We start from the raw sequence: 16,448 nt of genomic DNA on the forward strand, positions 1-16,448 counted from the left end.
GTGGTTGAACCTGGCTGATGCTCACTGACCATTGGCTGTGGGCCGGCCCCTGGCCTGCAGGGCTTGGCCAGATTGGCCCGGGGCTACCCCCCTTAATGGGTGTGGGCTGTGGGGACATCTGGTGCTCAGGATGGCGGCACCTCCTCCCAGTAGCTTCTTTGAAGCAAAGTAGGGGAAAGTTGGAGCAGGGTCCCTGGCAGTGCCCCTCCGGGAGGGCTCCCGGTACCTGGCTGTGGGTGGCTGAGGGATATGACCTCAACAAAGCCACCCAGGTGAGTCCTTTTCCCTCCTGAGTACCTGAGGTGTGGTGTACTGTGTTAAAAACAATGGCCATTTGTTGGCCTTTCTCAAGAAATCTGCAAGAGCCTCATGGGGGTGCAGTCTTTACAGAGGAGGAAATTCAGGTTTTGAGACCTAAGTAGCTTGCCCAAGGTCACCCAGTGGACTCCCAGGTCAGGACCCTTCTGGATTGCTGTGAATCGGCTGGAATGGCAAGCAACAGGCAGTCTGGCAGGTAGAGAGGGTTCTGAGTGTTGGTAGGGAGGGCTCCCTGTTCCTAGGGTATATATAAAGTCTGGAGCTTTCCATCTGCTGGCTGGGCTGCCCTGAGGCCCCAGAACCCAGCAGGCCTGGTCTTTGCTCCTGTCAGGTGAAGGGTGCACCTCCCTGTGCCTTTAAGGTGTTAAGGCAACCAAGGCCTAGAAACCCCAGGACAGAGCCCTGGGCCCACAGTCCTGCCCCTGTCCCACAGCTGTGCAGAGTTGGAGGAGGGGGGTGGGGGCTGAGTCATGGAGGCTGCAGATTCACAAAGGGATCTAGTTCCTTCTTGGTCCACCTCCCATCCCCTGCCCCCCAACACATGATGAAGACTGTGGCTGAGCTATACCAGGAGTGGGCAATTCCCCCTGCTCATTCTCAGTCCCAAGGGCCCTGGATCTCCATCCCAGTGGAACCAGGCTGAGGCTGTGGACAGTAGCCATCCTTGAAAATGATGGAACCGTGCATGGGACCAGCTGCAACTGGGCTTCACTAGGCTGCTCTGGTCCTCAGGGCAGTGTAGCCTGCTGTGACTACCTTTCAGAGGAAGTGGCTCAGAGCAGAAGGGATTCAGCCCCATCCTGACTTCTCTTGCAACAAGGCCCAGCACTACCATCCCAGACTGTGGTCCTGCCCCTCGTGTGTCTCAGCAGCCTCACAAGGCACTCACTCTGGGCACACAAGCCTGTGGAACTACAGTCCATGGCTGGGCTTAGCATCCCTATTCTGCACGCGTGGAAGTGGGAGACAAGCACAGGACCCGGACTTGGGTCTGACTTGCCTCCTGGCTCGGAGGGTCGCTGCCTCCAGGGAAGGGAAACCGGGGAGCAGCTTACTCAGCAGGGGAGAGGTCAGCCAGCCACATTACATCCAGGGAACAAGCTGGAACCTGGATAGCACGACCTCTGACCCCTGAAGCACCACCCACAGCCCGTGGCCCACTGCCTGCCAAGTCAGGCAGCCCCTTGGCTGGACACCACAGCAGTCGCATTACAGACCCTCACACACCTTGTGCTGGGTGGTACCAATCAGTGTTTATTGAATAACCTAGGTCTGGGACACAGTGACTGATTGAACATCAAGGAAGCCATAGGTGTATCCCCCTTTTGAGTGAAAAACCACCCCCTCCCACCCCCAAACAATAATGAGAAAAGGCACAGGACATACACACGACACTTGAGCGGGCAGGGTCCATAAATTACAGTAAGTGGGGGAGGGGCAGGAGAGAAAGAAAGCAGGTGGGGTCCACGCACACCCCAGGGACAACACAAGCTGACACATTCCAGCCTGCATCAAGGGGCCCCACTGTGAGCAGGCCCCAGTCTGTGTTGGGGCTCCTGCCCACCCTCTGCCCCAAACAGCTTGAGGATGAGGCACAGGGAGTCCAGAAAAGTGGGACTTTTTCTCCTAGAACTCACATCAAGGCAGGGACCTCATTCCTAGTGTCCACCAAAGGCAACCTTCTGCCCACTCTGTAAAGAGGGGCTTGCTGCTGGGGAGGGGTTGGGCCACCCTGGTTTATTTTCAGGTCAAGAATTAGTGATAAAAAGGCCAGGCATGGTGGCTCACACCTGTAAACCCGGCACTTTGGGAGACCGTCGCGGGCAGATCACAAGGTTGAGAGATCAAGACCATCCTGGCCAACATGGTGAAACCCCATCTCTACTAAAAAATACAAAAACTAGCTGGGCACGGTGGCATGTGCTTGTAGTCCCAGCTACTCAGGAAGCTGAGGTAGGAGAATCGCTTGAATCCGCAAGGCGGAGGTTGCAGTGAGCCAGGATCATGCCATTGCACTCCAGCCTGGCAACAGAGCGAGACTCCGTCTTAAGAAAAAAAAGAATTAGGGATAAAAATACACAGATATGCCTCAACTTACATAGGGTTACTTCCTGATAGATCCATCATAAATGAAAATATCATAATTCAAAAATTCATTTAATACCCCGACAGACCAATTGTAAAGTTGAAACATGGTTGAAGCTGAACCACTGTAAAGTCAGGGCCAGTCTGCACTGTGGAGGTAGGTGTTGGGGTCAGGGAGGAGGGAACCTGGACGCCATGCTGAAGGCCCTGGTTCCCAGTCCCAATGGGTGGCTTCATTTCTCCCAGCCCCCTGGGCCTACCCTGAGCTTGGGCTGACATCCTAGGAGGTGGGGAGTGGGAAGGAACAGGACAATTAAATAAGATACCATTTATTTCTTAAAAAATTAAAAAATAATGCCGACATAATTTCATCCATCCGCAGGCATGCCCCCTGCCTCCCACCAGCCTCCCAGAGCTCGGGTCCCCTCCTCCCCTGGCTGTCCTATGTAATAAAGGGAAAAACAATGAGTGGGCTCAGTCAGGTACAGGGGAGGGAACGCAGACCCAGGGAGAGAATCAAGATGCCACAGCAACTCAGCCTCGCATCATGGCAAACCCAAGCACACTGATAGAAAACATTCGTATAAAAAGGGGGGAGGGCATGCCGGGCACAGGCCTGAGGGCTGCTGCTCCCTGGTGCTGAGAGACTACTGTCTCCCAGAGAGAGCCTGATAAAAACCGAGGAAGCAGAAAGGAGAGAGTGACGTTCAGGAGAAAAGTCAGGAAGGCTGGAGGCAGGGGCCTGGCAGCTTGGGAGCTCCCCCTGCTGCTTTCAAGAAACAGTTTCTGCCCTGCCACCTTTCCTCTCATGCCCACCAGACCCTCGACCATGGAAATCTAGTGACAGCAGCTTTAAGGGGCTCTGCCCAGGGGCCCACTTGCCTGAGGTGGCCCAGAAGCCTTGGCAGGTGACAGCTAGGAAGACAAGGCTCCTTCCTACCACTCTCAGCGGGAAGATGCTGGGGGAGAGAGAGGAACCGAGAGGTGGAGGGGCGGGCTGAGCCTGGTGGTCAGGAGGCAGCAATGGCAGTGCCACCACCGAGCTTGACAATCATCTGCTGACAGTCATTGCAGGAGCGCCGGTCACCCACCTTCTCCAGGGTGCGGGCAGCCTCGGCCAGCAGCACTGCCCGCTGGCCCGGGGAGGAGAGAAAGGAGAGGGGAAGGTGGCGGCAGGCCAGCAGGATGGCAGTGGCCCGCTCTCGCTGGCCAGGCCAGGCATCCACCTCTCCTGTGGGAAGAAGATATATGTCAGAACTGAGAGTCCGCCATGTAGCCGGTGCTGTCCCTCAGCGTTACCTGGACTCATTCAGTCAACACTGACACCCATCCTGGGAGGTGGGGTCTGTTGCCCCCCACCAGTCCACGGAAAAGAAACTTGTCCAGTGTCCCACGGCCAGCCTGTGGTGGGGCTGGGGCTGAGATGGAGCCACACTGTCTGGTCAGAGCCTCTGCTTCTCCACCTGTGCCTGTGCTCGGACCCCACCCCAACCCCCCTTCCCTGATCACAGCATGACCCATGACCACTCCCACCCCTGCAACCCACCAAGAACGGTCTCAAGCTTCTTTCATTCTCAGAGAGGTGTGTTGGGCACAGCTGCTAGATGTGGGAGCTGGGCTGGCCCCTCCCCTCCTCTCTTCCCAGAGGGCAGGGCCAGCCCCAGCCTGCGAGCTAGAGAGCGGTGGACTCACCATGCTTGGCGCTCTGTGTGGTGCGGCGCCGCAGACTGTGTTCCAGCAGCTGGTGGGTGCGGGTGGGGCTGGCTCCTGCCATCAGGCGCACAGTCGCTTCATGCAGGAAGACCTGGGGAGTTGCAGGGGTGACACCCATCATACTCCTGATCTCCACCTGTCTATGCCCAGGGTAGCTCTCCCTGAGCCAACTTGCCTGCCACCTGATGACATCCCTTCCCATACCACCCTGCCTTGTTCAACCCTGAAAAGCAACCTCTGTTGTCCCCTATTCTGACCCTGAGCCAGGTGGGAAACCTGGCTGAGCTGCAGGAGTGGGAGGAGAGGAGAGAGAGGCAAAATGCCTGCTTTTCTCAACTGGTGACAAAAAAGCCCTGGACGCACCTTGTGGGGCTGGCAGACAAGCAGGGCCTGGGTGAAGCCTCAAGGCCCTGGAGGCTGCCGCCAGTTTGACAAAAGGACAGGTGTGGCAGGGACAGAGGGGTGAGGGGGACAGCTGGGCTGGTACCAGAGAGGTTCGGTACCCTCTTTACTTCCGTATCTTTAGAAAGGAACAGAGTCTAGAGGTGTGCGGGTAAAAGTCTGCAGCGCTGAGGTATGAGCCACTGGTAGGTGAAGGGCAAGGCCGAAGTCTGTCATTTTTTAAGATCTCAAGCTCTTTTTGATGCCTTTATATCTCAGTCTTCAAGGAGGGTGTTCAGTGCTGCCAGGTAGATTCTGGTCCTGGTAGGCAACAGGGAGCTACTGCAGGGCTCTCAGCAGGGAGAAGCAGGATGGAAACGGTATTTAAGAGGCGGCCTTTGGGCCTAGATGAGGTGGCTCACACCTGTAAAACCAGCACTTTGGGAGGCCAAAGCATGAGCTTGAGGTTAGGGGTTTCAGACTAGCCTGGGCCACACAGCAAGACCACCCTTTTTATAAAAAAAAAAAAAAAAAAAAAAAAAGGCCATTGATGCCAGCCATGCTGTGAGCAGACCAGAGGGCTGATCAGACTGGGCTCTAGGATACAGGGGTGCCACCCCAGGCCTTGGGGCACATGCCCTCTTTCCATGGTAAGGAATGGCTCTCTGATGATATTCTCTGCTGTGTCCATCTTGGCTTGCTGCACACAGTGGCCACAGTGCAACCCTGTGTGGGTCCTGCAGCACCTCAGGGTGATGGATGTGGGGGCCGAATATCAGGCTCTGCGGCAGCAGCCTTGCTCTGAGGCCTTCTTCCAGCCCAGGCCATACCCCCTCAATGGCACTTCTGAGTCATCTTACTCAAATTCTTAGAAAAAAATACAGGTACAAATATGTTGAATACATTAAGTAACAATAAAAATAAACAACAAAGGAAATGGCTGGAGCCCAGCAAGCCCAGTCATAGAACTTTCCTCCGAGACTCAGTTCAGACAGTGTGGCCACTTCCAAGGGGATGTTACCCAGCAGAAAAACTGAAGCCCCTAGCTGCTGTGAAAAAGAATAAATGTCAATTTCGCTTTAGTGTGGTTCTAGAGAAATTGTCACTTTGCCAACAGTTATAAAAGTCAAAGTAGAGCTTGGGACCAGGCCAGGAGCCCTAATTTGCTGCCACTGCCCTCAGTGTCCTCCCACCCAGCATGTGCCTGGGGAGGTATGGCTCCCTGCTGGCCCGTCTGTGGCGGCAAAGTATGACCTGCTCCCTGCCGAGCTCCAGGGCCAGGCACACAGCAGGCACTCAACCAATGTGTGCTGAACACAGGGACACATGGCGCCCAGCCCAGTGTTGGGCACAAGCCAAGCAGGTGCTCCACAGGTCACCAGGCTGACCTCAGAGGGCCAACTCCACAACCACATGCTGGTGCCCATGCTGGGTTCTGGGCTCAGGCCCCACAAACTCCAATCTGCCCTACCCCACCAGCCAGCTGGGCCTCACCTTGCGATACGCTGGGCGGAAGCTGTGTGCCAGCCTGCGCAGGCTGCCCAGGTCCCGCTGGAAGCCCGCCAGTTCAGCGCCTGATGCGTGGTAGGTCTCCCCAATGGCTTGGCTGGCACTGGCCTGCTTTTGCCAAAGCGCTGTCCGCAGTGACAGTAACAGGTCACAGGTGAGTAGCTGGACCACCTATGGGGTCAGCCATGAGAGAGGGGGGACAGATGACTAGCCCATCCCTGAGGCAAGGATCCCAGCACCTACCAGGCTTCCCCCAGACCAACACCAGGCAGCTCTGGGAGGAAGTGGAGAGCCCCAGAGTCTGGCAGACTACTGAGCACATGAGAACAGCTTAAGGGAGAACCAATCCCTTCCATGGCCCCAGGAGGTGGGAGACAGGCCCTCCCCATTCTGCAGGTGAGAAAGCAAGGCTCTGACAGGGACAGTAGCTTGTACAGGGAACACAGCACAGGCAGGTGGCAAGGGCAGAAATAAAACCCTTGTGGGTTGAAGGCACAGGTTCTTTCACCTCATGGGAGCCCCACTGTGGCTGCCTAGGAGACTGCGATGCCCACAAGGTGCCAAGGAAAAGCCTGAAGTGGCAGCAGGGCCTGGAGCTGGGGCTGGGGAAGGAGGAGGAGAGGGAGAGGGAGACAGGTGTCTCAGAAGGCAGAACCGCAGAGTGGTTTGGTGCTTGGGGATTAGGCTGATTGACCTAGCTTTGCCACTTACTAGCTAGGTGACCCTGGCGCAGGACTTACATCTCTCTGAGCCTCAGTTTCTTTATCCAAAAAAAATGGAAAGGGCACCACCACAGGGCTACTGTGTCATATGACAAGACACTGTGTGTGGGCCATGCATACTCTCTGCCTACCACCTATGAGGCTAGGCTGCCCGCCCAGCTCCCAGTGGCATACCCGCACAACACTGAGCAGTGAGGAGCAGCAAGTCCTTCTTGAGATGAGCTGCAAGCAGCCCTCTGGTCCAGATGAACTCCCTCAGGCTGAGCCTCACCTCACCCAGCCCTGGCTTTCCTCATTCCCAAGACACTGGGCCTGGGGAATTAAGTCCCTATGCTGATGCAGACCCTGCCCTGTCCCTGCACGAGGCCTGGATCCTTGCCTACAATTTTCTGGCTCTTGTCTGCTTCATGAGGATGTGGAAAAGGATTCCTCTCCTCAAACAAAACCTGGTGCTTCTAAGCTGTGTGCGCTGCAGGAATGCCTGTGGGCATGGAGGCAGCAGGCCTAGGCTGGATTCTGCCCTCCAAGGGCCACCAGGCTGCGTGCGGTTGTCTTCTAGGCTCACTCTCCTACCACAGAGCAGCTAACAAAGAACCCCAAACTGAGCCTGTACTGTTCGGTTCTCTCATGAAGACAAATATGGAAGAGACTAATGGAAAGCCCAAAAGAGAAGCTGAGTTGTGGCTTGCCATCTGCCTTTGGTCTTGGCAGCCCAGGAGAATTTGGGACTTTGGTCCCCTGCTTCCGGGAGGTCACCATATTGATGCCTAACTTAGTGCAGACACCTGATCAGTAGAGCGCACTACAGCCCAGAACTCCTGGACTCAAGTGATCCTCCAGCCTCAGCCTCCCGAGTAGCTGGCACTTTAGGCACGTACCACCGCACCTGGCAGGACTTTTTTTTTTTTTTTTAAGATGGAGTCTTGCTCTATTGCTCAAGCTGGAGTGCAGTGGTATGATCTTGGCTCACTGCAACCACCACCTCTCGAGTTCAAGCAATTCTCTTGCCTCAGCCTCCTGAGTAGCTGAGATTACAGGCACATATCACCAAACCTGGCTAATTTTTGTATTTTTAGTACAAACGGGGTTTCACCATGTTGGCCAGGCTGGTCTCAAACTCCTGACCTCAGGTGATCTGGCCACCTCGGCTTCCCAAAGTGCTGGGATTACAGGTGTGAGCCACTACGCCCAGCTGGTTTGGGCCTTTTCTGCACATTGCCTGTCCCTGTAGGGGCTGGCATGCTGTCCTGGGTTCATCCCAGTGCCAAGGCCCACTGACAATATCTAGCATGAAGTACTAGCCTAGCTACCTGAGATCAAACCCCAGAGAGTGTCTGAGAATCTGAACCTCCAGGACTCTGCCTGCCCTTCCCTCTCTGGAGTTAAGGACACGTTCCCCAGGAGACCAGGTGAAGCTCCACTTTCAGCTGGGTGTCCTCCCCTTTTTTCTGGGATGGCTGTGATTTAGTCTCCAACAGAGGCAGCAGTGCCCTCTATTAGAATCACCTCCCCAAGTAATTGGGCCTTCGGTGAGGACATGGTGGGCGTCTCTTGAGGGCCAGGCAGGCCTCTGTGATGCACTGTGGAAACATTGCATGGATACCACCAGAACATGCAATGCAACTACAATGCACCACAGCTGCCCGCCAGGAGGTGTGCGGTCAGCCAGACAGGCGCCCAGAGCAGTCTTCAACTCCGTTCGTGTGCCAGGGGTGGGGGGCAGGGGCTCACTCCAAGGCACCTACAGAGGCCTGGAAAGTCTTGCAAGCTGCTGGAACAAATGCAGGCTGAAGCCCTGGCCAGCTGGGGTATACCTGGGCTTACAGAGCGTATGGGCCAGTAGGACCTGGGACTCTGGAAGCCTAAGAAAGGTACAGGTAGAAACATGCCTGCCTCAGAGACTGACAAGGGAGTCCACCTTTTTTTGAAAGGGGGCTGCTCTCTTGGTTAATCTGTCTCTTGGACAACCCCACCTGTGAGGTCAGCACGAAGTGGGTGGGAGTGTTCTCATGAACCAGGACAGAGCACCTCCCCTAGAGGCCTGCTCAGCCCCCACTCACGTGGTTGAGGGCAGGGTCAGAGGTGGCCCCGCTGACGTTGAGGCTGCTCCATAGGTGGCCACTGGCCCTCTCGCAATGGCAGAAGGAACTCTGCTGTCCATCTGCTTTCCCAGAGAGTGAGGCGTGCATGGCTCTGCAGGCATGGAAGACGGCCTTCACCAGGGGGCTCCTGCAGCAGTAACAAGGGAGGCGAGAGGCAGGTCACTATGTATCACCTGTCTGACAGGTAGAGGAGCCCAAACCAGTGACCACCACACCCCACACTGACATGACATGTGGGTCTGTCAGCTGCAGTGCTACTATGATAGCTCCAGGCCACCAGCTCCAGATCTGAAATGCCAGCCCTGAGCTAGGGTTGGCTTCCAACCCTGTGACACCGTCACTCAATGCTGGAAGAAGTCAGACACAGGTTTCACCACTACGTCTGCTGCTAAGAAGCCATCTAAGATAGGCATTCCAACATGTGTGCCTCAGTTTCCTTATCTTTAAAGTGGCCACAATAAGGTGTTGTACCCGTTCTTTAAGGGACCACTCCCCCAAATATGTGGTGTTAAACTCTGTGGAGAAACTTAGTTTCTTTCTGTAGAGCAGACTGGGGAGTGAAAGGGGAGGCTAGGGTTGGGGGAGTTCTCGTAGCATCCTAGTCCCTGAAGAGCAGAAGGACCCAGGGATAAGTGAATCCAGCAGGCAGCAGTGCCTGCAGGGGTGTCTTGGCTGTCCATGGCAGCTCTGCTGCTCAGGAGTGAGGTGACTTTGGGACAACCTACCAGCTGAGTGTCCTCAGGCACACTGACTGGGAGACACATACATACAGGTGGAATGCTACACAAGGCTGGGGCAGGGTAGGTGCTTACTAGTCAGAGGGCTTAAAAATGAGGCTATTTCAATGAATTAGGGTATCACATCTACTTCAGGGAGCACAGGGCTTCCAGCCTGTGTATACTCACTCTTCTCAGCTCCTTCCTATGCTCCTGGTTAAGAGTCTCCTTGACAGGAAATGTTACAGACTTGGCTCTAAGGATAGGACCTCGTGGGGCCTTTCGTCTTGGAGCATTTTACAGTTTCTCTTACAACAGTCAGATCCAATTAGAAACAGCCAGGGAGTACAGCAGGCAGGGCTGCCCATCATTATGTGCCGAATGTCCCCAAGATGCAGACATAAATCTCCAAAGAGGAATGTCAAAAGCTCTCTGGTTATGCCAAGTGTTAAAGGCTATTTTAGTTACAGGACAAGGTTGCTAGGGTTGATGGTGGGGCTGGAGGTGGCTGGAAGGAAAGTGGATAAAATGCTGGCACACAGGGGCAGGATGCTCCAGTACACGTGAGTTTTGGGGGCAACTGTGGCCTCTCTGAACTAACTGTGAACCACCAGCACCCTGCCTGCCTCCACCATGAAGCTTCTGAAGGTGCTGGGAGCCACGCTGCTCTGTCTCTTCCTTTTAGCCTGTGGCGCCATGAAGGCTGCAGGGAGGAGGCAGTGCTGACAGCTGCTGGGACAACTGTCGTGTTGTGCAGAGCAGGATACTTGCACATAGGACCTGCAGGCCCAACTTGAGTTCTCCATGGTGCCTTCGCCCCCAACTTTTCTAGCTCCCCACCTGTCATGCAGTCCTGACCCTTAACCCCAACATGCCCACCCAGTGCAGCCTGCTCCCACTAACTCAGATAAGATTCCCCTAGAGAGAAGCGAGTGGCCAAGAAGGCTTACGCACTCTGTCGCTTCCAGGGCCTTGGGGACGTGTTCTACTTTGGTAAAATAAGAGCGCACAGCTGCATCATCTCCTTGGAGCCAGCTGATGGCCACAGTGATTGCAGACGTCCACCACCGACAGATGATGTCTGGACCTAGAGGGGAACAGCACCAAACGTACTCCAGCACCCACAGAAATGAGACCTGTAGTGCTCAGAGGCTGCTACACTTCCTTCCTAGGAGGTGGGTAACATCTTTGCCTTCTGGCAATAGGCCAGCAGCCTCTGCGTTCCCACATCCAGGATTCTGGTGTGAACAGATCTTGGAATGTATTTGGCAATATGTATCAAGAGCCTTAAAAATGTTCACTCCGGTTGGCCGTGGTGGCTCATACCTACAATCCCAGCACTTTGGGAGGCCAAGACAGGCGGATCACCTGAGGTGAGGAGTTTAAGACCAGACTGGCCAACATGATGAAACCCTGTCTCTACTAAAAATATATGAAAAAATTAGCCAGGTGTGGTGGTGGGCACATGTAATCCCAGCTACTTGGAAGGCTGAAGCAGGAGAGAAGAATTGCTTAAACCCCTGGGAGGTGGAGGTTGCATTATGCCAAGATCGTGCCATTGCACTCCAGCCTGGGCAACAAGAGCAAGACTCCATCTCAAAAAAAAAGAAAAGAAAAGTTCACTCCCATTAAGCTAGTAATCCCATTTTTGGCAGTCTATCATAATGATATTGGCATAAAGACAGAAAAAAGTTTAACACAGATGTTCACCACAGTGTTGTTTTTAAGTAAAAAGATGGATACACCCTAAGCTTTCAATGGTCATAAAGAGTATCTTCGAAGACTCTGGAACAGGCTCCTGTTAGAATATTTTAAGTCTTCTCCTCTCACAGCCTTAGTTTTCTCAGCTGCAAAACGATGACAGTAGTGATCTCACAAAACCAGTAGGGATGGTCGTGCTTCCCTCAACTTGAAAACACAGAGAGGCCATAGGTCAAGGATCATGATGTGGTGGCTGATTTTCTGGGATCCCTCCCTCCTTAGGGAGAGCAACCAGAGGTAGCTTGGTAGCCCCAACTTCCCCAGTGGTCCCAGAAACCCAAGAGTTGGCAGCTGATGTGCTATCATCCTGATGGCAGTTTAGGGATAGAAGCAAAGAAATGTCCTGGTGTCAACTTAAGTCAGTGGGCTATGCTGTGACCCTGAGGCAATCAGGGGCTGGGGGTGGCAGAGACGCCCAGATGAAAAGTCTCTTCTGCAAAGAGCGTAAGGCCCAAGAGCTGCCTTGGGAGCCACTGTGCATCTGAAAGGTGACCCCCTGCCTGCCCTGGTGCCTGGGCCACTCTTTGCTTGTTCTTCTGGGCATTAAGAAGGATTGTCTCCTGGGCCACATAGCCAGCGCTTGAGGAAGGCATTCAATCACTCATTGCCCAACATCTCTGGAAACCATTGTTTCCTGCCTCTGAGTGCTGTTTGGGAGGGGGGTGACTGTGATTTGGGGCCATATGAAGTTCATAGGTATAAACCTGGGATCCAGAGAAGAGGCTGGCATCTACGCTCCTAACACCCTGGACCCCTGGGGCAAAAGCACTGTGAAGACCTGAACTAAGCAGCCCAAGACTGTGGGCCACCCGCAGATGCTTACCCAGGGCAGATTTGAGCACAGAGCTGCTGGAGAGTGGGGGGCTCACAATCCCCACAGAGTCCACAAAAGAATGAAGTAATTTCAGGTACTCCAGAGCACTGGAGAATTCACTAGGAAGAAAAGAAAGGGTCTTATGTACATCAAAACATACACAAGGCCCACCTCATGGCCTGGCTGTTGAGCTCTCCAGCTCTAAGACCCAAGGCCATTTCCGCTAATTCCCCATTATCCCAGGCACACGCGAAAGTTGTCTATGTGCACCCTTTGTACTCCCCAGGCATCCTTCCTCCGTGTCTCTGGGCTGTCATGACACTCTTCCCTCTACTGGAGGCCTTTCCCTAACATCCCCCACAGCCTAGTCTCACTCCTCCCCTGAAGCTCCAAGTCCAGTATTATCTCCTCCAAGAAGTTTTCTTATCTCCCAAGCAGGACTGCCCTTTCCCTCTCCTCAGGGCACGCTAATCAGATCTGGGCCTTGTATGAAAGTGACTTTGGGGCCAGGCATCGTGGCTCACGCCTATAATCCCAGCACTCTGAGAGGCTGAGGCAGGTGGATCACTTGAGGTCAGGAGTTCGACACCAGCCTGACAAATGGTGAAACTCTGCCTCTACCAAGAAATACAAAAATTAGCCAGGCGTGGTGGCGTATGCCTGCAATCCCAGTCACTTGGGAGGCTGAGGCAGGAGAATCACTTGAACCCAAGTGGAGGTTGCAGTGAGCCGAGATTGTGCCACTACATTCTGGCCTAGGCGACAGTGAGACACTGTCTCAACCCCCACCCACCCCACCCCACCCCCAAAACAAAAAACAAACAAAAATAATAAAAATAAAACAATAAAACAATAAAATAATAAAATAATAAAAAAATAAAATAATAAAATAATAAAATAATAAAATAATAAAAATAAAAATAAAAACAAAAAAAAATAAAGAAAGTGACTTTGGTACCCATCTGCGCCTCAGGTCTTACTCTGTGAAAGAAGGTCTGTGCTCAGTAACTATCTCAGAGACAAAAATTGCCTGGCACATTCCATGAGGGGCTGGGCCCCCAAGATGTCCAGGTCAGATGTGTCTCCCTTCTGCTGAACTTGCCACATTTTATTCCCATCCCCTTTCAACAGGTCACTGCTCCCTACCCCAAACAGCAAAGCAAGCAAATGAAATTCCCGATTTGGTCCAAGTACTGACTCCGCTTGGTAAAGGGATACATAAAAATGGATGCACTTGGTCTAGGAGAAAAGGCCAGGTGAGAGTTCATGCGGGGCTCTCATTTTTGAGAAGTTAAATACAAAGGAACCATTTGATTGCCCTGCCAACCTGATGCCAGGGCTGTTTCCCTCTAGGAGTACAGGCCTTCAGGTGGTCCTGGAATTGCCTGGCTGGACAAGCCCTGAGGCAGGGGGACTGGTCTGGGGACCCTACCAGCTTTCATCTTCCTGGTCTCCAGCCTTCTTCTTGGCCTGAGGTTTTACCAAGGACTCTATAGCTCGTTCCAGCAGGTTCTTGCAGAAGGCCTGGTGGACCTGGGCAATGGGATCGGCTGGAAAAGAGACAGGAAAGGAGGGTTAAATGGGGCTCATTTATAAATCCACTTTGTCTTTATGGAGAGAAACTCAAAACACAGCCATGCCCTGTGAATGGGGATCAGATCCCCCTTCTCAACCAAAGCCCAGAATGACTGTGCTGAACAGATGGAGGCTGGGGGAGAGTGTTCACTCCCAGGCTGAAGAGCCCAGGTTAGTTCTGTATGAACTCTGGTGGGGAGGGGGCATGGGGGAGGCTGCTGTGCCTCCTGGCACAGTGCTCAGTACTCCAAGGTTGGGAGCTGTTGGGTGGAGTTGGATCAGAAAACAGAAAATGGAATGTCTCAGAGGATGTCTCTTCTCCATGTGGCTCAGGAGAACCACCAGGCAAGGAGAAAAAGGTGGTGGCTGCTCCCATGCTCATGACAACAAAGGACATGCTCCTGTTTTCCCACAACCTTGTCATGGAACGTGCCATCAGCAGTGACCTGTCTGAACTGCTTAGACACAGGGCCTTGCAATGCTTGGACGGCTGACAGTTACCAGCAAGTTTATTTACTGGCAGGCCTGAAATCACTAGCCCCTTCTCTCTCCTCGCATGTGGCGAGGTATGTGGGACACATATGTGGCAGATATGTGGGCCTTGATCTAATGACCAGGAGAAGGAGGGACACTTATGAACGTATTCCAGGTAACAAGACCTGGAAGCAAAGACTGCCAGAAATGACAATGCCACTGGGAAGTCCATGGCTAGCCAGCAGGGGTTGGGGTAGAAAGATTGAGGATTGCTTTTGCTTTCATCCTTTATATTTTGGTGTAGCATATAATTCCGCATGTTGAGCAATAAAGTTATTATTTAAAAAAGAAAAGAAGGCTGGGTGCAGTGGCTCATGCCTGTAATCCTAGCACTTTGGGAGGCCGCGGTGTGTGGATCATGAGGTCAGGAGTTCAAGACCAGCCTAGCCAATATGGTGAAACCCCATCTCCACTAAAAATAGAAAAATTAGCTGGTCGTGGTGGTGCATGCCTGTAATCCCATCTACTCGGGAGGCTAAGGCAGAAGAATTGCTTGAACCCAGGTGGCAGAGGTTGCAGTGAGCTGAGATCACGCCATTGCACTCCAGCCTGGGCAACAGAGTAAGACTTCATCTCAAAAAAAAAAAAGAAAGAAAAGAAAAGAAAAGAAAAAGAAAAAGAAAAAAAAAAAAAAAAAAAAGGATAGCAAACCCCCATGATGCTTGACACACACCCCTGAACCTGCAGAACCTCACTCTCTCCACAGACTCCCAATTCTGAGAGGGGAAGAAAAGTACAGCAGAAAGCTGAGAGCCACTGAGCACTCAAGGTCTAAGTCAATCCCGACCAGCCTCTACTGCTCCAAGGCCAGGCAAGTCAACTCCAATCACTAACAAATGCCAGGGACAGAAAGCCAGCACCTCCTTCCAATGCCTGGAGCCTCGTCCCTGTCACCACTCTCAGCAGTTGATGACCGCCTGCCACCTATTGTTCCCGAACTCTGGAGGCCAGGGAGAGCAAGGCTCACACATCTTTTGTGTCTCCAAAGCCCCAAAACAAGGGCTAAGAGTGCGCACTTGGTGCTTAATCACAATGTATCACTGTGTGATGTAAGGACCATAGGCTCCGAATGTCAGAGAGAGCAGAGCTGCACACCCAGCTTAGCCACTAACAATTTCTGATCAGGCTTGTGACCTTTGGCAAGTTATGTGACCTCCCTGAGCTTCAGTTCAAACAAACGGACTCAACAATACTGAGAGACAACCCGTGTCATCACATGTCTGCTGCACAGTAGCTCTGTAGTACAGTTGGCATGGCTTTCTCCAATTCTGAACGGCTTCGAGCTATTCTCACCTGGGTTCCTCTGGGCACAGTACAGACTCTCCTTGGCAGCTGACTTCACAGACCAGCTCCGCTCCATGAAAAACTTCTGGCCCAGGGGGTGGCAGAGCCAACGCAGGGAGTCAGGAACAGTGCTGGGCTCAGGGCCACACAGGCTCTGGGCTCGGCTGAGGAAGTAGCTCTGTGGAAGGACAAGGACTGTAACACCAAGGTGGCAGAATGCTGGTTGCAGCCACTGTGGGGCCATCAGAAAGCACCACGGTGGAGATGGGCTTGCGGGGAGACTGGGAAAGATCAGTGCAGGGCTAGGACTCTCACAGGTACCTGGAAGTAAACCCCACCATGCAAACTAGGGTAAGCCCACCAGTGGAGTGTGTTGGACTTGGTGACTGGGTCAAAATCCCAGCAGGAGGGCAGGGAGCAGCCATGAGGCAGGTGTGATACTCCTGCTGGATCCTGTCCTGCTGGGACTGCCTGATCTTACTGCCACTCAACCTGCAGGGTAAACTGGGAGGGGAGTTTCCCAAGGAGGGGGCTCAGAGGCCTCCTGGCTGCTGTATTTCACCCTTGCCTGTGAGTGCCAAGCCAGGCAGCCCCTTCTATTCTGGAACTTTTCACCATGTTGTTTTAATTACATATCTTTTAGACTATTTTAGGCAAAACTATTCTGCTTTCATTAATATTTCTTTTACTTTTACTTTGTGTGTAAAGTTCAGAAGACTGCATGGCACATGGCCAGCAGTCAGGATCACATTAGATGGCACTGGAGTGAAGGGGCAGCTGGGAGGCCAGCCCAGCCCCGTGCAGGCAAGTATCTGTGTGTGGGTGGGTGAGAGACTCTCCCCGCAGGGCCAGCTTTGCAGCCCCCTACAGAAACCCCACAGCACCCCTGCATGAGCCCCTGATGTGAACACCAGCCTGCGAGAAAGAACGGGGG

General features: G+C 53.3%; 1 protein-coding gene across 2 annotated transcripts in view; it reads right to left on the reverse strand.

Moving 5' to 3' along the window:
* Positions 1-1,552: 1,552 nt before the first annotated feature.
* Positions 1,553-16,448, reverse strand: part of SREBF2 (sterol regulatory element binding transcription factor 2) — a 76,548-nt gene continuing 61,652 nt past the window's right edge. For both annotated transcript variants that reach the window (XM_039463322.2, XM_039463321.2), the window contains exons 12-19: positions 15,524-15,692; positions 13,554-13,671; positions 12,131-12,240; positions 10,501-10,633; positions 8,789-8,957; positions 5,992-6,177; positions 4,096-4,207; positions 1,553-3,634 (exon numbers count right to left, since the gene is read on the reverse strand). In XM_039463322.2, the coding sequence (XP_039319256.2) occupies positions 3,414-3,634; positions 4,096-4,207; positions 5,992-6,177; positions 8,789-8,957; positions 10,501-10,633; positions 12,131-12,240; positions 13,554-13,671; positions 15,524-15,692 (1,218 nt within the window). In that variant the 3' untranslated portion in view covers positions 1,553-3,413. The remainder of the gene's footprint in view (positions 3,635-4,095; positions 4,208-5,991; positions 6,178-8,788; positions 8,958-10,500; positions 10,634-12,130; positions 12,241-13,553; positions 13,672-15,523; positions 15,693-16,448) is intronic.

This window comes from Saimiri boliviensis, chromosome 21 (assembly GCF_048565385.1).
Source record: "Saimiri boliviensis isolate mSaiBol1 chromosome 21, mSaiBol1.pri, whole genome shotgun sequence".
NCBI lineage: Eukaryota > Metazoa > Chordata > Mammalia > Primates > Cebidae > Saimiri > Saimiri boliviensis.